Raw genomic sequence first — 23,293 nt, forward strand, 5'->3', positions numbered from 1 at the left:
TTTAACCTTTCCCATTTCTTTCCTTATTTTTATTATAGTTTCTGTTTGCTGAATTTTATTTGGTTTGAACTTAATGTAGTACTCACTGGGCCAGGGACATGGCCAGTGCGGAGCGAGCACTCCGGAATGGGGACACCCTAGGCCCTATCCTAAGTGACCATGATGAGATTGGGGATTCAGCCTCCCAGGAATTCTGGGCCCAGACTTGTTGGGGTTATGAGGACTCTGCCACACAGGAGGGAGGAAGGGGAATCCTTGAGGTCAGGCAGGCCTCTGGGTAAAGGAAGTGGGAGCAAGGACTCAGATTCTTTCGCTAGCCGATTCCACCAGGGTAGTGCAGAAGCTAGGAAAGTTCCCCACAATAGCAGGACCATCCCCCTGCTTACATAAGGTATGGTGCAACTCTGAAGTGCAGTAGTTATTGCAATGAATTGGGGATTCTGCCTGTACTGTCTCTTCCCCAATGCAGAGAGGGCCAGTGTGCCAAATGCAGTCCTAGGAGAAGCAGGCACAACTCCATTCATTGCAACAGAGCCCTGCCTTGCTTAAGGGGGTTGGATTTGGCCTGACATCATTAGCCCTTTTCTCATTAAAGAGGTAGCCTTATTGTTCTAAGGTGCGCCCCTTCAAGGTCGAGAGCAGCCTTCCCATAAGCAAACACAGCGAGCCACTCAGCCATGGTATAGGAGGACAACTCCCATTGACCTCAGCAAGAGGTGTATGGCCTTGAACTTGGCTCAACCAGTGCGTGGTACAGTAACCACCTCACTTTGGTTTGCTTTGTACTCTGGCCTTCTGTCAATGCATCCAGTATTCTGTTGGCCATTTATTTTACTGCAGCCATTCTTTGGGTTGGTGGTTTCTAGGATTTCCTCCTACAATACCCTTAGATCTTTTTCCTGATAAGTCCCACTGCATGGCTGGTCTCTTCCCTCTTTTCATAGGCACTGGCATTACCCAGGGAAAGAAAGAGAACCTAGAGAAGGGAGTGAAGAATTGTTTGTTTAAACAAACCTAACTGCTGTCCTCTTACTTGTGTTGTTGCAGCCCCCCACTTGCACCTGGGCATCATCGATTCTGAACACCCAGCGCCCGGGGATACCCACATTTGTAGTCATCTCCACGTCGACGATGTCATCGGTGCGGGATCCGGGAATGTTGAAGTAGCGCTTTCCATCACCAGCATTGAAACCGGCCTAGAAAGACAAGGGCAGAAAGTGAAAACTCTAGTGGGGGGAAGGGAAAGAGACCGGAATGCCTCATTTCCACCGTGTTCCAGCACCCTGAGAAGAAGAAATCCACAAGGAAATAAAAAAGGGAAGAAGTTGGTTTCTTTGACTGCTATTTATTTCACTATCATCTCACTATTAGCTTATGCTCTGGGGGTGCTGGCCACAGGTATACAGGGCCCAGCACAACAAGGCCCTGAAAATAGTGTGGTCTAGTGGTTAAGGCAGTTTTAATCCTGGCTCTATTAATGATCTAGCCATCTGAGTACCATCGTATGCAGGTAGCTAGGCCGTGCTGCCGGCTCTCACTGCTTTTTTTAGCATGCTAGCTCCATCAAAGCTAGCGCATGTACATCTACCTGCCTGGAAATTACACTTCCAGGTGCATTGCAGGCATATCCCACACATCTGCACAGTACCCAGCACAACAAAGCCCTGATCTCAGCTGGGCCTTCTAGGAACACAAACAACAACATAAGGAGTACACAATCCTGGTTGGTAGGAAGTCCTGCATGGCTGCACACAAAATGGTTATGAATAAAAAGCAGGACACAGGGCCAGGCTACCTACTGATGACAGCTTTAAAAGAAAGGGAATTCAAAGGCCTGCCCATTGAAACACTCCTCCTGCACGGCTCGGCATAGCAACTTCAGCAAACAGAAGCATTCGCTGCCTTAGCAATCCCCTCATGTTGATGACACACTTCTTGGAAAAAGCACGTGATGTCTATTCTATTTTCATTCTCCTATGCACCTGGCATTGTGTGTGTGCAGGGTGAGCCCAGACAAATTTTGGACAGAAAGAAGTCCGGGGAACAGCTATGCTAGCATAGGCCAAGCAGGCTCCTTTGCCATGTGGAGCCCTGCTGTTCCTAAACAGAGCCCAGCTGCTTTGTCTCACTCTGAGTGGCTGCAGCTCACTCTTGCAAACTCACTAACAAACTGCCACTGGGGAAGTCTCGGAAAAGTCTCCCCTTCTCTTTGACCAGTGTTAGGGTACAGTATTCCTGGAACGCTGTCCGCCTTCCAATGCATGTGGTTACTGCTCTGATTATAGCCATAAAATCCACACTTTTGAATTCTGGGATTTGAAACATGTCTGTTTCCTTTACACCTGTGATTTCCTGCTTTCTGGGGACTCTCAAATGAGAGCAGGCAATGGGCCAAGGACAGAGCAACTGGTGGGAAATTCACACATCCGAGCGGACAGTGGTTTCAAAAAAGCAACACCACCCCACCACACAGGGCTGGAATAAAAATACAATGGAAAGCGATGCCTGCTGCAGCAGCTGCTTGGCTGCTATTGAAGTCTGAGGTTAGGAAGGAAAGGAATTAAGAGGCATTGGCCAATGTAAAGAACTGTGGTTTGCTATAACAAAGCCCCCTATATGGCTTTAGCATCAAGGAGGGAGAGAACACATGGATATTTAAGAACTTCAGAAAAAAAAAAACCATCTAAATTTCCTCAGTTGCTTCATGATCCTGGCAAGAAATTAATAATATAGTAAAAGAAATAGCACCAGGAGGCTCTGAAGACTTACGGTGCCAGGCATTAGAAAGGAAGCAGCGTCTGCAATGGGCAGAGCTTACCTGTGCTGCGATGCCTCCCAGGCCAGCAAAATCTCCCCCGCTACTGGCATGCATGCCTGTGGTCCAAGTAATAGACTCATAGTTGAAGATGGTAAAGGAGAGTTTACTGTCAGTGATGAGGACAATCTGGAAGGTGTTTACCTACAAGAGCAGGAGAAACATCCAGGTTAAGGGAGGAGGAGCTAGAGCAGAGGAGGGAGACTGGCAGAGGAAGAAACAGCTGGGAATGGAGAGAAAATAAATTGACCTGTTTGGGTCAGCCTGTTTAATTTGGGAGAACTCATTGGAGAAAGACACTTTGCCTTTAGAAAGGACTAAAGCTAGTGGAATCTATTCAGGTGGAACATTTTGCCATTAGAAAATGGGGTTTTGTTGCACTGAATTTTTTTCATGGGAAAAGATAGATTTCCACAGAATGTTCCATCAAGAAAATCAATGAGATGTTTTGTTTTGTTTTGCATTGACCTTAAGCATTGAGTCTTCTTGCATTGCTGCTGCAGTGCCTTATGGGAATTGTAGTTCTGGGTCCTTTGTTCCTGCATTCTAACTATTGACCCTGCTCCCTGGCTGGACAACATCTCCCATGATGCACTGCTGTCTCTGCCTGTGGACTGTTGAAACATTTCATTTCAATTGACATGTTCATTCAATTGAATTGAAACTCTTTGGAACTTTTCATTGTGTAAAAAGCTTTGATATTTAGACTTTTTGTCCTGATTTGGATTGAAAACAAATGTTGATTTTTCAACACTCTCCACGGGATGACAATTCCATTTTTCAATCAGTTCTCAGGAATTCAGTGTAAAAAAAAAAAAAAAAAAAAAAAACTAAAGAGGAATCCTGGAATGGAGTGTTTTACATGGAAAGGGAGATTAACAATGGGATTATTTAGTCTTGGGAGGAGACTATTAAAAGGGGACATGATCAAAGCATATGAATTCGGGCTTGAGAGGAAAGATAAGGACACCTTTAGGTTCTCTAGGATTTGTGATTCTGAGAATCAAGCCACTTCTTTAGGTACCTAAATTTGGGTTTGGATGCTTAGATCTTGGAACCAAAAACCTAAACATATTGGCCAAGGGTTATTATTAAGTGATGGCTATAAGACAAGGATTACTATAAAAAAATGTATCTATATGAGGTCATTGGGCAGATCAGAATAAGATGACACAGATCTAAGTTAAGAAGGAAGAATTTAGGATCAGATTTGCAAAAGCCAACATTAATCCTCTGATTAATATGTGCACAACTCCCAGTGCATGCACTCCTTGTGTAAATCGGGGTTTAGTCAAACTCCAGTCAGCACACCCACTGGAAGCTGAAAACACTGGGATTTTCATACCCGTTTGGGGCACACAAAAGGTAGATTTGACAGTTTGGTATTATGTCACAGGGAGGGTACTGAATAGGTGGAACAGATTTGCTGCTGAAGTGAGGAATTATCACTACATCTAAGGCTATGGCTACACTATGGACCTTACGGCAGCATAGCTGTATTGCTGCAGGTGCACTACTGCAAGATCTCCTGTGTAGCTGCTCTATGCTAGCAGGAGAGATCTCTCCCACTAGTATAATTAAACCATCCCCAACAACTGGCGATAGCTAATTTTGGCAGGAGACACTCTCCCACTGACATAGCGCTATCCACGTTGGTGCTTCTGGTCAGGGACACTTATGTTGGTCGGGGTGTTTTTTCACAGCCCTGCCCAACAAAAGTTATGCCAACAAACGTACTAGTGTAGACATAGCCTAAGAGTGAAAACTGGATGACAACATCAAATTGAGTTAAAACAGATGGTGTTTGGAAGTAACTAATCACCCTCTGGGGGGCAGGAGCAGGACCGAATTTTTCATTGGTCAGGATTTTCCCTTCCAATTAGATGGGGAGGGTTTTTTTGTAAACCTTCATTGTCACAATAAGGGTACAGTAAAACATATAACTAATCTAAAGAGGTAGAACCCAGCTGGCTCGGTTGTCACCCAAGTGTTTCAGGAATCACAGGACCATGGCTCGGTTCTGGCCCTCTACAACTAACTATGTCACTATTGTTTGTGAGACAGAAACAATGACAGAGACAGGCAGAGAGGTTCAGAGATGACACTTGTTTCTTGGGCCAGTGGAGACTAAGAGCACGATGGTATCATTGCAGATAGCTCTGTGGAGTGGCTGGCTAAGGAAGGGGAGACACTAAACCAGCAGCAGCACTGAGAAACTATGGAGAAAGCTGAATGCATCCCTCCTGGCTTTGCTTGTGATGGGTTGGGGCCTATTATTTTCCTTGTTGTACCTGTCCTGTAGTAGGTGACTTCTTAAAACTACAATATCAACCTGGGGAAGTGAGGAAACAGATTGACAGAGAGAGATGGGTACCCAGAAGTCACCTACTACAGGACAGGCCCAACAAGGAAAATAACAGAATACCACTGGCCATCATGTACAGCCCCCAGCTAAAACCTCTCCAGCACATCATCATCAACAATCTACAACCTACCCTGAAAAATGATCCCTCACTCTCACATACCTTGGGAGGCAGGCCAGTCCTCGCTTACAGACAGCTGCCCAACCTGAAGCAAATACTTACCAGCAACTACACACCACACCACAGAAACACTAACTCAGGAACCAATCCCTTTAACAAACCCTGTTGCCTACTCTGTCCCCATATCTACTCTAGCGACACCGTCAGAGGACCCAACTACATCAGCCACACCATCAGGGGCTCATTCACCTGCACATCTACTGTGATATATGCCGTCATGTGCCAGCAATGCCTCTCTGCCATGTACATTGGCCAGACTGGACAGTCTTTATGTAAAAGAAAAAATGGACACAAATCAGACATCAGGAATGGTAACATACAAAAGCCAGTAGGAGAACACTTCAATCTCCCTGGACATTCAACAACAGATTTAAAAAGTAGCCATACTTAAAAAAAAACAAAACAAAAACAAAAAAAACCCTTCAAAAATAGACTTCAAAGAGAAACTGCAGAGCTACAATTCATTTGCAAATTTAACACCATTAATTTGGGCTTGAATAGGGACTGGGAGTGGCTGGCTCACTACAAAAGCAATTTTCCCTCTCTTGGTATTGACACCTCCTCATCAATTATTGGGAGTGGACCACATCCACCCTGACTGAATTGGCCTTGTCAGCACTGGTTCTCCACTTGTAAGGTAACTCCCTTCTCTTCATGTGTCAGTATATTTATGCCTCTATCTGTAATTTTCACTCCATGCATCTGAAGAAGTGGGATTTTTACCCACAAAAGCTTAGGCCCAATTAAATCTGTTAGTCTTTAAAGGTGCCACCGGATTCCTCGTTGTTTTAATCATTCTTATGGCTCCAATTCATCAGGGTTCTTGAATTATGCACACCAGAACCGGACATAGAATTCCAGCACCGGTTGCACAAGATTCCTCCTGTTTATGCATCCCAGGAGCACACTAGCTCATTTGGCCATAGCATCAAACTGGGAGCTCATGTTCAGCTGATTATCCACCATAATCCCCAAATCTTTTTCAGAGTCACTGCTTCCCAGGATAGAGCCCCCCATCCTGTACGTGTGACCTGGATTCTTTGTTCCTAGATGTATACAGTTACATTTAGTAGTGTTAAAACACATATTGTTTGCTTGGCCCCACCTTACCAAGCGATCCAGATCTCTGTGAATCAGTGACCTGTCCTCTTCATTATTTATCACCACCCTAATTTCTGTGTCATCTGCAAACTTTATCAGTGAGTATTTGATTTTATGTTTTCTTCTAAATCATTGATAAAAATGCTAAACCATGTAGGGCTAAGAACTGATCCCCATCAGACTCCACTGGAAACACACCCACTTGATGACAATTTCCTGCTTACAATTGCATTTTGAGATCTATCAGTTAGCCACTTTTCAATCCATTTAATGTGTGCCATGTTAATTTTATATATAGTTTTATAATCAAAATGTCATGTGATGTCAAGTCAAATGCCTTATAGAAGTCTACAGTATTGTTGTAGCCATGTTGGTTCCAAGATACTAGAGAGAGAGAGAGAGAGAGAGAGTAGGTGAGGTAATATCTTTGATTGGACCAATGTCTGTTGGTAAGAGACAAGCTTTCAAGCTTACACAGAGCTCTTCTTCAAGTCTGGGAAATGTACTCAGAGTGTCACAGCTAAATACCAGATGGAACAGATTGTTTAGCACAAGCATAGGTAGTGTTGCCAGTCCTCCAGCATTGTCCTGGAATCACCAGGAATGAAAGATTAATCTTTAATTAAAGATTATGTCATGTGATGAAACCTCCAGGAATACATCCAACCAAAATTGGCAACCCTATGCATAGGTGGTGCGTGAATCTTGCATTTGGGGAGGCTGGGCATGAGTGCCAGAAGCTCCCTAGAAGTGTTTATGTGGGGCCAACCAGTGCAAGAACTGTGGCCCCTACCCCCACTCTATCCTGGCTGCGCCCCAAGACCCCCCCCGTTCTGCTTTTCCCACCACCTTTCTGCCTCTTCCTCTGAGGCTCCCCCACTTGCTCCTCTCTGACCCCTTCCCAGAAACCCCCCACCCACCACTCTCTGCCCATAAGACCCCCCCCACCTGCTGCTTGCTCCTCTCAACCCCCTTCTGCCTTAAGGGTGAGCAATGATGGGTGGGGGAAGGGGGTGGAGAGGAGTGAGCAGCAGGCAGTGGGGCCTCAGGGGAAGAGCTGGAACAAAGGTGGGAAGAGGCGGAGTGCAGGCGGGGCATTATGGGGAAGAGGCACAGCATGGGCGGGGCCACGGGGGAAGAGGCCAAGTGGAAGCAGGGCCTCGGTGGAAAGGGGACGGAGCGTAGGTGGGGCCACAGTCCAGGCACTGTGCCCCCCCCCCACTTCTTGGGAGCTTCCGGTGGTGGTGCTCCAAAGGTAGCAGGTGGCGTGCCTCCAAAGGGAGGCGTGTTGCATCTGGCATTTCTTGCCCCATTTGGGGAGGTTTAGCCTCCCCAAGCCTCTTATCCCCACATAGTTAACATATTTCAAGGAACACCATTCAAGGTGAAGTTGCTTGTTAACTCCCCTCCAGTTACAGGGGGAAAAGGAAGTGAGGCAGCTTGGGGGCGGGGGCTGTTAGTAGGCTACATGCAAATTCATAATTTTGATAGACACTTAAAACCATGGACTGAACAGAGAGACTGCATTTATGGCTCATTACAACAATCTGTAACCCATTAACAATTCCTCCCACCAGTCTTCCCCCCTTTTCCCTCTATGAATGGCAGAGCATTAACAGGCCACTGCACCTTGAATGGCCCCTTGAAATATGTGTTAAGTCCTTATGTTAAGCAATCTGTTCCACCTTGTATTTAGCTGTGATGCTCCGAGTACCTTTCCCAGACCTGAAGAGCAGCTCTGTGTGAGCTTGAAAGTTTGTCTCTTTCGCTAGCAGAAGCTGGTCCAATAAAACATATGACCTCACTCACCTTGTCTCTCTCAAAGAAGTCTAAGCATATTATGTCAACATTTTTACTTTTATCAATCAAACTTGTAATCGCATCAAAAAAAGATATCAAGCTAGTTTAACAGGCTTTGTTTTCCATAAACCTGCGTTGATTTGAATTAAATTACATTGCCCTCCTTTAATTCCTTATTAATCGAGTCCTGTATCAGCAGCTCCATTGTTTTGCCCGGGATCAATGTCTGGCTGACAGATCTATAATTACCCTGGTCGCCCCATTTATCTTTTTTAAAAATTGACACATCATCATCAGCTTTCTTCCAGAACTTCCCCAGTGCCCCAAGACTTATTGAAAATCAGCATTAATGGGCCAGGAGGCTCCTCAGACAGCTCTTTTAAAATTCTTGGATGCAAGTTATCTGGATCTGCTAGTTTAAAAATGCCTAACTTTAGTAGCTTCTGTTTAATACCCTCCAGAGATACTAGAGGAAGTGAAAGAGATCACCATATGAAGAGACTATATTATCTGTTTCCCCCCCCCCCCCACACACATACAGAACAGCAATATTTTTGGATCACTTCTGCCCTTTCTGTATTATTATCGACAAGTCTACCATTTCCATTAGTAATGGATCAATACCTTTGTCAGGATTCTTTTTGTTCCTAATATATTTTTAAAATGGCTTCTTATTGTCTAACTCTGCTGGCCATACGTTTCTCCTCATGTCCTTTTGGTTCCCTTATCAATTTTCATCATTCCTAACTTCTGATTTATATTTGTTACTATTAACTTCCCTCTTCTTCCAAATCACTGTCTTCACTTCTTCTGTAAATCAGGTTGATTTTTTAACCAATAGGTCTTCTTCCTCAGTTGTGGGATTGTGGCTTTTTAGGCATGTAGTAAGGTGTTCTTAAATTATTCCAAATTATGACTCACATTCTTCCCATGAAATTTCTGATATAAACTCCCTCATTAATGTACACAGTTCCTTAGTTCCTAAGTGCAGCTGTGCAGGTAAGAGGGGTCTGCCTTTGAGTTCTAGACTCTGAGGGGTCTTAGCTAGGTCAAATTTAATTACTTTAGGCAACTCAGAGAGCATAATCTAGGACTCCATACCTTGACCCTTTCCCATCCCATCCTCCACCCAGCATTGAATGCTAACAACTCACTGGAGAAAAGGAACTTCCTCCAAAGAAGGTCACCCGGTGCCAGGTGGCCACAAAAACCCATAGGGCAGAGAACTCCAGGAACTCAGGGAAATACTGTCCAATGTCCTTGGTGGCTCTGTGCAAGATGGTCTGGTCCTTACTTTCCCGGTAATACACTTCGCCTGCCTGTCGGTTATCCACGTCAGCCCAGAAAGCTGCTACCACACGCCGGTCTTTGGAGATTGGGAAAGCAACCGGCGTAAACTGGGAAACTTCCTTCAAGAAAGAGATGATTCCATTGTTGTTTACCTGTTAGGGGAAGAAGAATAATTAGACATGGAAGAAAGAGACAGCCAGTGTGAGAGAGGAAGGATTGCCCAGTGGGTAGGGCAGTAGCCTAGGAATTGGGGGACCTGGGTGCAGTTCCCTGCTTTGCCAGAGACTTCCTGTGTGATCTTGGGCAAGTCACTTAGCCTATCTGTGCCTCAGTTCTCTGTCTGTACAATGGGGTGTTAGCACTGCCCCGCCTCCCAGGAATGTTGTAAAGATTGCGAGGTGCTCATTACTATGGTAATGAGCCAAAGGGCCTAACATAAACCATTCCCTACAAGCTGTTGAGTGACTCTTTCATACTTTGACCTTCTGGAGTAGAGAGCTGCCTTCCCTTGCTGTGGCTGACTGAATGGCCTGATGGCGGCAGGGCATGGGCTGGATTCTTATTTTAGAGAGTTTTTTCCATAAACATTTGAGCTTTTCCCCTTCCTGCCCTTTGAAGCACAGACTGCCCCTCACTTAGGTGCTGAAGGGCTACAGATGAAAAACAGTGTGATGAGGCCCTGCCAGGAAACAGCCACCCCTCCCTGCCACCCCCTCGCTCTGCTGCCCGCCTTGCTCCTCGCTGGCTGTGACTGCAGGGCGGGTTGCAGAGCCATAGCCTGGGGGTCTGGGAAAGACAGAACAAACCGGGCTCTGTTCTCCTGCCGGAGATGGGCCAGAAGAAGGAGCAACAGCTGAGAAAACTGCAGCAGCCACAGCAGTTTAAACAAGCAGTGCCCAGTTCACTTGGATCGTTCGTGCGTCGCTGGGAGGGAAGGCTTTCACTGGCTTTCACTTCCTCCCTTGAAATAGGCTGGGATTCATCTTGAAGTGTGAGGGGCAGGTTTTCTTTCTCTCCCTGTTCAAGGCTGGCTGCTGGAACGGGGATCTGCCCAGCAGCTGCCGCAGCACAGCAGAGAGCTGCTCAGCCCTTTCACACTCAGAGCCCCACAGACATTTCAGTGCTGACCTGCTGCACTTGACCCTGCACTCCAGCTCCAGCCCCTCCAGCTGCAGACCTGAACCTCAGACATCTCTGCCATGCCAGAGCTGGGCCTCCTGCTGATCCCTGGCAGTCCTGACCCACACCCATTAGTCTAGGACTGAGTCCCACAGAACACTGCATCATGGCACAGCTTTGCCTATACCCCCAAGTGACAGGAGCAAGACCAATCTCATCTCACCTTTGCTGTGAGACCAATCAAATCTTGAGGCTGCTAATAGGAGAGAGCAATGCATTCCCTTATATCATCAGCCCATCGCTCAACAGTGTTCTGTGCATGACCCAGCAGCAATTCCAGCTGATACCAGTTCCCTCCAGGCTGCTCAAAGGCTGCGCTCAGCTTTCAGCAAGGCCTGCTGGAAGGTCGGATTTGGGCTTTGCTGCCACAGGGTGGAGAGGCTGGTGCATTTGCCTCCCCTCCTGTCCAGCTCTGAATTTCTGGAGCAAACCCATGGCCTCCTCCAAGTCCAAACAGATTCTTCCTGGCAGCCAAAGGGCAAGGAGCAGAGGCATTACACAGGGGCTGCTCCCTCTCCATCAGTGGCATTGCTTGTACTTCTCAGCTCTTTTGGCATCTGCCTCTCCTTTAGTGACAACTGGAGTATCTGTCACTGAGCCCTGCACCCTCTGCCACCCGACAAGAACCAGAGAACACTTAACAGGGCCAGAGTCTCAGGAGGGCAGTGTCCATGGACTCCAGTGGCAATTCCACTAGGGTGTAACTGATGGCAGAACTGGGCCATATGTGTTCTCAGCACACAGAAGGGTGCTGCTTCTGCACGGGAAACCCTCATTATGGCCAAAAGGGAGTTTTGCCTGCACAGGATCTGACCCTGAAATGCAAATACACCGGTGTCCCAAGATATCAATCAGGAGCTGGAACTACTGGGGGCTCAAATGACACATAATAGTAATCAATCAAATAACCATAACTAGCACTTTCCAGGGGTAGACACCAACAGTGCTTTACAAGGTGGTCAGTATCACTATCTCCATTTTACAGGTGGGGAAACCGAGGGACATATGGAGAAGGCCCCCAAGCAGGCCAACGGCAGAGCTAGCAACAGAGCCCAGGGCTCGTTAGTCTTAGTCCATGTCCTAGCCATTAGGCCAAGCTACCTTCCAAAGAGGCAGTACATTTTCCCAGCATATTCCCTCCACCTCATCAAAACCAACCAGCAACCATAACTTCCAGGATGGTCAGGCATGGCTCATGGCTTGATCTTGGCAGCTCACTGTATTCCAGGGTCACTTGCTTTTTTAAGCTGGCCTTCCAAAGAATTAATTAGTGATGGCTAGAGACCAACTCCTGGCCCACGTCAAGGTAGCAGAATGGAGCACAGCACTGCTTTAATGCTGCAAGAGGGGAGAACATGGCCAATGATGCAATGCCTCAAGAGCAGAGACCCACTCCTTACTCACGTAATAGGCTTTCCTCCTCCTGGAGTTTAACCCTTGGCAGGCAGGGAGGGGGCAAGAATGGGGGTTTGGGTCTTGATCATCCCTGGCTGGGGGTGTGTGTGTGGGGGGGAAGAGTAGCCAATGGGGGCTCTCTGCTGCACCCCTCCCCAAATGCCCTAGAGGAAAAGGGTGAAGCTTTTGGCTGCACTGCCTGTCCCTAGGCCACGGGGTTGCAGCTCCATTTCAGGAGAGATGGTCAGGCACCCTGCCCTGCCCCTTTCTCACTGCTTTCCCCAGGGTTATCACCACTGCCCTGATGGGCAGCTGTCCACAGAGCTGTCAGATGGGAGGGTGGAGTTATGCATCACTGCAAAATGGGTGCCTCCCCCTCATCATAGGGGCAAGCAGCCATGGTGAACTGCTGGGCCCCAGAGGACCTGAGGGTTCTGGAGGTGCTTGGGTTAGAATCTGTCACTGACAGATGGAAATAACAAGGCTTTGTTTAGAATATGGTCTAGTCTTTTACATCCCAGGAGGAGATTGGTGTCAAATGCCCCAAAGTGCTTTACTGTCCTGAACCCCTCCAGAACAAACCCCTGCAGAACTGGAAACACCATAAAAAACTGATCAGGGGGCAAGAATGGCGGCTGGAATCTTGATCACCCATGGCTGGGGGGCAAAGTGGCTGCTGTGGGTGTCTTGATGCTAGCCCTGAAAACAGAATCTTTTGGCCCAAATCAGGAAAAAGAATTCCAGCCTGGGACTCAAACTCACAAGAGGATGCTGCCAAAATACTCCTTCTCCCCAGCTCATGGGCCACAGGTCCCTATGTTGCAAAGGGCAGGGGGCTGTGGAAAGCTCTTCCTTCGTTTTCCCATTCCAACACACACATTTTCTCAGGACTATCTGCAAGAAGGAGAGGCAGCCCCACTGGGACCGAGTTGGGGAAGGGGTGGCTAACAGACAGGAGGGGAATTCTTCCTGGGGTGGCACAGCACTCTCAGGTAAGGTCAAATACGGGCAGGGAAATGTTTGCTTCCCTGAGTGAAGGGGCTACAAGTCTGGGAAAACAGGGAAGGGAGGGTGCTTCTGAACTGCTCCCCCCAAAGGAAGCTTTAAAGTAGACAGAGACATGGGTTGGCTCCCACCTCTCCAATGCCTCGGGGGGCAGGGAATGGAGGAAAGCATGCTGCACCCTACAAAAAGGCCATTGTTGCAAGTGACTCCCCTTGCCTGCACAACCCTGGGGAAATGCCTGGCTCCTCATGGCCCCAACACAGACTGTGTCTGCTAGGCCTTACCCAGCCTCAGTCAGCAGGCTGGGCGGGGCCCTGTGAGAGCAGCAGGGGAATGGGATCCAGGCTGGTGCTCTTTGCCTACATGCCGCACAGAGGGACTACAGAGAAAAGCCAAGCAGCTGGTGCATTGCTAGTACTCTGTCCAACCCGCCGGTAGAGTTCTGGGTAAAGCACAATATCTGGTTAATGCCCAAGGGTAGATCCAGGCGGGAGAGCTTCCCTAAGTATAGGAGAATCCCTGCTAGTGTAGGGCTGACATACTTCCATAACACCCCTTCTAATCCCCTGTGCCATAGGAGGTGTGGTGGGAAGGATCCCCAGCCAGCATAACAGTCCGTAGAGAACCATTAATAGCCAGCGTGAATTAGAGCAACTCTGAGGCTGCTCTAAGTTACACTAATGCAAAGGCAGTATACAGCCAGATTTGTCCCCTCACCACCTGGGTTCTGCATGAGCACGGCTCAGCCATACCCAAGTACTGGGCCTTCTCTCCTAGCATACACACATAAGGGAGCAAAGTTGGTACAGGCAATTTCAATGTTGATATTTCCTGCTACACTTTGCAAATATAGGGCTCTTTCTATACAAGTTTTTAAATTGACTTTTATATTTTTCCACACAGGGGTAACTGGGTGGGGTTTAATGGCCTGTGCAGAAGTCAGACTAGATGATGGCTCCCTAATGTGGGGTCTTGGAAACTATGATTCGACATAGATATCAGCTCCCATTTTCTAATGCAGTTAGTGATTTGGATGCCTAACAAGAGACACCTAGGAGCCTGATTTCAGAGGAATGTTGCTCTAAGTCATCTCCAGTTGGGCATCCAAAAAATTGCTCACTGTTGTAACAAACTCCACCATTCTATGTAATGAAAATGCACAGAGCCCTTTCCAGTAGCTAGCACAGGCCAAGCAAAGAACAGAATCCCTGCCTCCTTCAGAGACATAAGGATAAAATACAGAAACGCAGAATACCCAGAAGATAAAGACAAGGGGTGGAGGTTAAAAACAGTCAAAAGGAGTTAGAAACATGAGTCCAACTGAAAAATGTGACTTATGCTCCTAACTCCCTTGGGTGCACCCAGCGTGCCTCATAGTGTTAGAGCTGGATCCATGGTTGTTTCCTCAGACGAGAAGTTTAAGCACTGGAAATGGTTAATTCCCTCTAGTCCGACTTTCCAGCCTCCTCATAACACTTCCTTGTGAAAGGGCTACAGTCAAGCAGAGCACATGGCAATGCTGGGGGTTGATGCAGAGAGGTCTCCAGGCAGTATTCTGGCTGAGGCAGCCCCTCGTGTGTAAACACATGGTGAGTTATTGCCATAACTAAGGGAAATAAGATTACTGCTCCATAAATTCTTAGTAATCTTTCAATGTCCACAGAGCAATATTCTTCTGATTATTGCAGCAAGATGGGAAGGTTTTTAAAGGAGAGGTGGGTGCCTAATGTCAGGCCCCTACAGAGAAAAAAAACCCACAGCCAAAACCAAAAAACAAACCACAAACAAAAAAACATCCAGGAAAAATAATCAAACAAGAACCATTCAGACAAACACACTTCAGACACCAGTTGCTCAGGCAATACAAACTATCCATTCAAGAAAGAACAGGAGTACTTGTGGCACCTTAGAGACTAACAAATGTATTTGAGCATAAGCTTTCGTGAGCTACAGCTCACTTCATCGGATGGTGAACTTCCGGCCACAGGTCACCTAGACCCCAAATCACCCTCCCGCAGGAAGTCTCCTAGACGTCGATCATGACCCTGGAGGGGCTGCTCAGGATCACAATGCCTGTCCTGGTCACCCCAGTACCACTTCTTTAGTAGGCGTCGCTACTTGCTTTTGCCAGAGGCAGCAGGCAAACCCGGGCCTTGATGGCTCCACTGTGGTTGCCGGAAGGAAACGTAGCTCACGAAACGTAGCTCATGAAAGCTTATGCTCAAATACATTTATTAGTCTCTAAGGTGCCACGAGTACTCCTTTTCTTTTTGCGAATACAAACTAACATGGCTGCTACTCTGAAACCTATCCATTCAAGCTAAGTATGCCATGGCAAGCAGTGTGATTAGGAATCAGGGGGCCTCTCTCACTACAATTAGAACTAGGTCTGTCGATTAATCACAGTTAACTCACGTGATTAACAAAAAATTAACTGTGATTAAAAAAATTAAACAATAGAATACCAATTGAAATTGATTAAATATTTTTGGATGTTTTTCAACGTTTTCAAATATATTCATTTCTATTATAACACAGAATACAAAGTGTACATTGCTCACTGTATATTATTTTTTATTACAAATATTTGCACTGTAAAAATGATAAATAAAATAAATAATATTTTTCAATTCACCTCATACAAGTACTGTAGTGCAATCTCTTTATCGTGAAAGTGTAGCTTACAAATGTAGGGGTTTTTTGTTACATAACTGCACTCAAATACAAAACAATGTAAAACTTTAGAGCCTACAAGTCCACTCAGTCCTACTTCTTGTTCAGCCAATTGCTCAGACAAACAAGTTAGTTTACTTTTACAGGAGGTACTGCTGACTGCTTCTTATTTACAACGTCACCTGAAAGTGAGAACAGATGTTCACATGGCACTTTTGTAGCCAGCATTGCAAGATATTTATGTGCCAGATATGCTAAACATTCACATGTCCCTTCATGCTTCGGCCACCATTCCAGAGGACATGCTTCCATGCTGATGATGCTCGTTAAAAAAAAATAATGCATTAAATTTGTGTCTGAACTCCTTGGAGGAGAATTGTATGTCTCCTGTTCTGTTTTACCCACATTCTGCCATATATTTCATGTTATAAGAGTCTTGGATGATGACATGTTCATTTTAAGAACACTTTCACAGCAGATTTGACAAAAGGCAAAGAAGGTACCAATCTGAGATTTCTAAGGTTTAAGAATCTGAAGTGCCTTCCAAAATCTGAGAGGGATGAGATGTGAAGAAAGCTTTCAGATGTCTTAAAAGAGCAACACTCTGATGCGGAAACTACAGAACGTGAACCACCAAAAAAGAAAATCAACCTTCTGCTAGCGACAACTGACTCAGATGATGAAAATGAACATGTGTCGGTCTGTTCTGCTTTGGATAGTTATCGAGCAGAACCCATCATCAAGATGGATGCATGTCTTCTGGAATGGTGGTTGAAGCATGAAGAGACATGAATCTTCAGTGCATCTGGCACGTAAATATCTTGTGATGCTGGCCACAACAGTTCCATGCAAATGCCTGTTCTCTTTTTCAAGTGACACTGTAAACAAGACGTGGGCAGCATTATCTCCTGCAAATTGTAACCAAACTTGTTTGTCTGAGTAGGACTGAGTGGACTTGTAGGCTCTAAAGTTTTACATTGTTTTATTTTTGAGTGCAGTTATTTTTTGTACATAATTCTACATTTGTAAGTTCAATTTTCATTATAAAGAAATTGCACTACAGTATTTGTATTCGGTGAATTGAAATATACTATTTCTTTTATTTTTTACAGTTTTTTATTTTTATTTGTAGTCAAAAATAAATATAAAGTGAACACTGTACACTTTGTATTGTGTTGTAATTGAAATTAATATATTTGAAAATGTAGAAAACATCCAAAAATATTTAAATAAATGGTATTCTATTATTTTTTAACAGTCTAATTAATTGCGCTATTAATTGCGATTAATTTTTTAAATCACTTGACAGCCCTAATTAGAACCACCATCTTTATCTGGAGAAAAAAAAAACAAAAAAAACAAAAAAACACCACATTGCTACAAATGCATGGTGCCAATAAACTCCTTTACTGGTTCCAGATGATCCCTTGGAGCGTCCTGGCCAACAGCTTTAAAGCTATAAATAGAATGGTCCCAAGCTCCTTCTGAGAGTGCAAACAACTCAACCCAGTCCTCAGGGGAAGCATTGTAAATTATCCCCCAGCACCGGGAGCCGAGGAAAGGGGGATCAAAGGGAGTATCCATTTCCAAACCCATGGAGCTACCATGTTTCAGCAAAATCAGGGCCAGGTTTTACGCGGCCGAATGGATAGAGAAGGGGTAGGCAACCTATGGCATGCATGCCAAAGGCGGCACACCAGCTGATTTTCAGCGGCACTGACTACTGCCCGGGTCCTGGCCACAAGTCCGGGGGGCTCTGCATTTTAAATGAAGCTTCTTACTTTAAACTATTGTTGTATGTAAAATAAGTAAGGTTTTTAGTTATATATTAAAGACTTATAGAAAGAGACCTTCTAAAAACGTTAAAATGCATTACTGGCCCGCAAAACCTTAAATTAGAGTGAATAAATCAAGACTTGGCACACCACTTCTGAAAGGTTGACGACACCTGGGATAGAGCATTGAACTGGGACACAGGAGATCTGTTTCCTCCCCACCCCCACCTCTGCCACTGACCTGCTGGGTGAGCTTGGACAAGTCACCATAGCGCTCTATGCCTCAGTTTCCCAATCATAAAATGTGGCTAGTGATGCTGCCCTCCTTTGTACAGCGCTTTGAGAACTATGGCTGTCAGAGCTAGGTATCACTGGCATCCTATTGCCACCCTTCTTCACACTGACTAGTAACATGTCCTGCACTGAGCACAACAGGGGAAGGAGGAAGGGTGGCAGAATAGAGCCCTTCATTAGTCTTCAACTGGCAGGGAACCCAGAGCTAAGCTGTGCATCAGGTCATCCCCTCTGAAATACAGAGCCAGCCTATTGACAGGTAGGAATGCTCGTCAACATTACTGAGAAGGGTCCATTAACAGCAATGGTGCCATTTCAGATATTTCTCGGGGGAGGCGGGGAATTTGGTCTCTGCCCCCCCAGCAGGGACCCTGTTCCGTCTCTTCCCAGCCCCGCACCTCACAAGGACTTGGGTCTCCCTCAGCCAGGGAATCTCCCCACTCTCTTACCCACACAGTGCATGAACCAGTGCTGCCAGATGTCGAATTCTGGGCAGCCTCCCCTAAGCTCCACTGCACAGCAACAGACTCCCCATGCACCAGGTCACAATGCCATTTGGCCCAGCCTCACTTCTGTCTGGAAGGAGGGACAGCCAGGTCGAATTTGAGTGGCATTGTGCCCACACAGCCAGAGCGACTCTGGACTTAGTACAGGACCACTGCTTACAAGTGGTTGGGCTATGGCCACCCCCAGCTCCATGGCCTGTGGAAGTATGAGCAAATGAATCACCTCCCCCCAAATTGATGCCATTGATTAATGGGAACTGAGACACCAAATACCTATTGAAATCTCCCCTTAATGCCGTAGTCAATACCATACCAAGCAAAATGACAGCTGCACATGGCCAGTACCCGTGGCAAGGGACAGAGATGGGGCAGATTGGGTTTGGAGTGCTAAGGCCCTGATCCGGCAGTCTGATCCCTGTGGGCAGACCCGTCAGTCCAGGGAACTCTGCACAGGCAAAACAGTCTGCCCAGGCCTATCAGAGTGCAGGGTCTGGCCTAATTGGAGGTGTCCACTTGAGACATCTTGGGTGAAATCCCTGTCCCCATTTGAAGGCAATGGCAAAACCCCCATTGACTTCAGTGGAGCCCTTGTGCCTAATTTTAAGAGGGGAGGATCAACAGCTCCGACTTAAGTCAACAGGAACATCAGGTCCTTGGCATCTCTGCCATTCATGCAGCAGGCGTCCCCGCTTGGCACACTGCAGGTGAAAAAGCTGTTGGCAGCTTGTCTACACAAGCATTACTGCTCCATGCTGCTGGGACCAACAGCAGGCTGGGCTTTGGCCAGATCCGTATGCTCTCAGAGCTGTCCTTCAGGAACTCTCACCCAAGCACCATACAAATATACAAAACAAAGTCTGTAGTGCATGAGTGAGGCTGGACTGTACATAGAAAGGTGACCAAATGCTCCATGTTTCAAGGCACACAGCTTACCAAATGCTCCTCTGTGCAGCACAGAGAGACAGAATGCAATTGCACAGCTCCAGCAGATGGCTACTCGTGCCACACCCAGAGCTGGCAGGCAGAGGTCTTTATGCTAATAAAAGGCTAAGCTTTCCTTTCAAGTTACACCCAGTTAGAGGGCCCCTTCAGCACACTCCTTTCTTCCTTTTAGTGCACTCTAGTTTCTTTAAGCTGTCCTGGTTTGCTTGCTGCCAAGCCAAACACCACTGAAGCATGAATATTTTAGTGTAGGATCTAGGTCTTGATTCATGGATTAATGGAAATCAAGGACCACACCTTTGCTTACCCTGCTTGAAATTCAGACCTAGGTTCATGTGCCATCAGAATATAAATTAGTACTGCACACATTATTCTCAGAAGCCCTGATTTCTAAAGCTGAGGGTTGAATCCCTTATTTCCAGAATAAGAATTCTAGAAATCAACTAGAGAGCTGGGCATGGGGATTGGCAGGGACAAGCATCTACATGAAATAAATGGAAGTCCAGAGTTTCTCAATGCGCCACTATGTGCAAGATGTAACTTACAATTCTTCACTATTGCTTCCTCCCACCCCCACGCCAAGTTATTTTCTATGGAATGTAGTCCCAATGTCTCTTGGCTGAATCATGCTGACAAAACAATGCAAAAAGGCTCTGGTGTGCTTCTCATGTTTTGGACAGCCAGTATGTTACCACTATTCTTAGTAATATCGCTATTTTATCCCCTAGAGAATACCACTAACAGTACATCCCATGACATCCAGGAGCAACCATCCTCAAGACAGATCCAAGGGTTTTTCACTTCAGAGCAGCAGCGTGGATAGGACACAGTGTCAGGAGACTTTGGTTCTATTTCCAGCTCTACTGGTGATTGGCTGAGGGACTCTGGGCAAGTCAATTTTCCCCTCTATGCCTCAGTTTCCCCTTCTACCTTTTGTCTATTTAGAGTTCTAGATGTCTTTTTAGAAGCTCTTTGTGGCAGGGAATGTCTATTACTAGGTACAGCACCAAGCACCTGGAGCCCTGATCTCAGTCACAGTCTCTGGTGCTACCATAATAATAATACAGAGTTAATCATTCATTTATATTTGTTCAAATTTATAAGGAATATCTACACCCCTACAGTATCCTCTGGGCACCTCTTCCGTGAATGAAACGCCCAACATACAGGGATTGCTAGTAAACAGCCACTACACTCCTCCGGCAGTTGAGGCCATCTATTCTCTTTACTATGTAGTTCATTTATATATTCAAATCATACCAGACCAAGAAACCTGGACCTTTACTTCAACTCAAAGAATCCACTACCCCCCAAAATGTCTTATGTACAGATTGAAGTGCAGATTTCACACAGGTAGAGAGGGGTATTTAACATGAGTCTCAGGACTAGTCACCACTTTGTAGTGCAATTCTCTTTAACGCCCCAAATGAATTGGCATCTGAATTTACACTGAATTGTCTCTGTTAGTTCCTCAGAACACTGAGCTATCATTAAAACATGTGCCTGGTGAGTAGCTTCTCCGCAATCACTCATTCTTTTATGAAATGGAGTCACCAAATGTACAAGGTGACAGATTCTAGGCTCGCAGCACAGGAGACCATAGCCTGCCCCAACCATCTCTCCTCCTATGTATGGATCACAACAAAGGTTATATTTACAAATGGGAATAAATCCAGTATTACCAACTCCAAGTGCTCAAAAATTCTGTGTGAGGGTCCAAAGAAATCATGAGACTTAAAGAAAAAAAAATCAATAAATTTGCCTTTTGGGATTCCCATTTTCACACTTTTCTCTGCCGGCATGGAGGGCAAGAGGGGTATGTAGAAAAGAGCAGTAAGCTGGGATTCTTACAGGATCACATGACTCTAGGAGTCCGACAAAAGAGGGAAAGGACAAGTCTATGCTCAGACACTTACCTCACTCCTCCATTGATCTATGGGAAGTGAATGGTGAGGACTCCCTGGCTCTAATTTGCTGCTGCCCAGCACCTTGTGTTGTGATTTACCCCAGTTCACAATCTGAACACTCCACTCACTCCCCCTGGCAGGAGCATTTTACACCCACTGTGCTCAGGGGTCGGGGGCTGCACATGGCAGTTGGGAAGCTGGCCCCAAGGGGCTAAACTTGCACAGGTTCCAGTTCCCTAACAGAAAAGCTGGCCCCTGCATTCTTTCCTGCTGCAATACTGGGTTATTGAACCAAACACAGCAGTCCAGGATTCACATGCAAACAGTGTGTGTTTACATTTTCACTCTCCTGTGCTTTGGCTTGCTGAAGCGGAATGGTAACTGCATGACAGCCCCCTGCCCTGGGGCCCCCATGCTGCCAGTGGCACAAAACAAGGGCCTTTTTGGCAGGCAGATGGCCACCAGCTGCACCACTGGCAATGTAACTGGCAACTGTGCGCAGAGCTTCAGCTGCTCTAAATCCATGGTGCTCCATTGACTTCAGGTGACCAGCACCCATTTACAGCAGCTGAGGATCTAGCACAGTCCATGCTGAGTGCTCTCCACCATGGGAATGCTGAAGTTGCTTCACTGAGCAGGACAGGCAGAGGCAGCTTTCTGCTAACAAACCAGGAGCCTGGATTTGCAGCTGCACTTGAAGGGCAGCATCTATAGGACTGGTATCAGTGCACACTTCTCAGGCGACTGTCCTTTCGCCAGAGCTCTGGAAAACAGCCCATCTCTTCAGATTAGGTCAGGGGGGTCTCCCAGTGCAGTGTTCACCCCACCAAGACATCATTGATCACCTGTCACTTGCCCTCACTGCTTCTTTCAAGCAACAGAGAACGGATAATGGATTCAGCCCTCCAGCAGGAGATGCTGCTGCACTGCAAGTGGAAATCTCAGCACCCCCCACAAGTCATGACTGCTGCTAATTGGTGGGGGGCAATAACAGAGCGACATGAGGGAAGGGGTGGAGCTCACCAAAGCCAAGGAGTTAGACGCACCTAGGTAGTGGTGGAGCGTGAGATGTGCAAAACTCATACATATGCCAAAAAATTGACCAGCAAATAATATATATAGTCAAATTCCTTACTGCTTTATAGGCCTATTTTCCTTGCTAAGCCCGAACCTCCCTCGCCCATGCTTATCACAAGAGAATCACTGGATTATTAGAGCTGCTCAGGATTTTTCCTCCCATGTGACATCTTGACAAAAACAACAAAATGATCAATTTTGGCAAGTTTCCTACAGAGGCTTTTGGGAGGTTTGGTTTCAGTGAAAAGGTTGGCCCAATCAGCTGAAATTCCAGCTTTAGGTTGCTAAAAAGCAAAAAAAAGTTTTTTCAAGACATTTTTGGTCACCAAAAGCTGAACATTTTTCAGCAACCCCCTGGGGGGTGGGGGTGCGGGGGAAATAAATGACTTGAAAACAGCCATTTCCTGTGGAACTATCATTTGGGATGAAAAAGCCTTTTTTTACTGAAAAAACATTTAAAAGACCCCCTTCTCACCAATACTAGTGATTACATAGCAGTGACTCATTTAGCTGGGCAAGCAGTCTGCTCCCAGGCTACCACCAATACCCGTTAGTCACCTGGGGCAACATTTTGGAAATTGCTCTGATGCCTGCCCGATAGCAGACAGTTATTCATCCCATCAAGCATGCAATTATACCAGTGTACATTTAACTCTTCCATCCTTCAGGATGAGTGTTTGAGAGTCCAGGTTTCTTTAGGGAGGGATGGGAGTGGAATATATGTCACTGAGTCTGATTCAGTGCCTCTGCTCATCAGCAAAAGCACCTCTCTTTTCCCCAGCCTGCCTCATCCCTTCATTGAGGGTCAAAGTCCCTGCCCGCACCCCTGGCAGACATGTCCATGCTATGCTCCACCATTCTGGGTTCCATGCCAGCTCCCCCAGGCGTCAGCTCCTGATATCCCCTCCCAGCTCCTTCCCAGGCCAAGGGAGTGCTCAGGGCCCAACAGCTAAGAAAGGCAGGTCATGAGAGAGGGCAGGCCAAGGAAAGA

At 46.3% G+C, this 23,293-nt stretch overlaps 1 protein-coding gene across 2 annotated transcripts in view; it reads right to left on the reverse strand.

Annotated features, from left to right (window-relative positions):
* SNED1 (sushi, nidogen and EGF like domains 1) overlaps positions 1-23,293 on the reverse strand; it is a 110,567-nt gene that overhangs the window by 59,059 nt on the left and 28,215 nt on the right. For both annotated transcript variants that reach the window (XM_038415613.2, XM_038415614.2), the window contains exons 2-4: positions 9,414-9,701; positions 2,819-2,959; positions 1,034-1,196 (exon numbers count right to left, since the gene is read on the reverse strand). In XM_038415613.2, the coding sequence (XP_038271541.1) occupies positions 1,034-1,196; positions 2,819-2,959; positions 9,414-9,701 (592 nt within the window). The remainder of the gene's footprint in view (positions 1-1,033; positions 1,197-2,818; positions 2,960-9,413; positions 9,702-23,293) is intronic.

Source organism: Dermochelys coriacea, chromosome 9 (genome assembly GCF_009764565.3).
Source record: "Dermochelys coriacea isolate rDerCor1 chromosome 9, rDerCor1.pri.v4, whole genome shotgun sequence".
Lineage (NCBI taxonomy): Eukaryota > Metazoa > Chordata > Testudines > Dermochelyidae > Dermochelys > Dermochelys coriacea.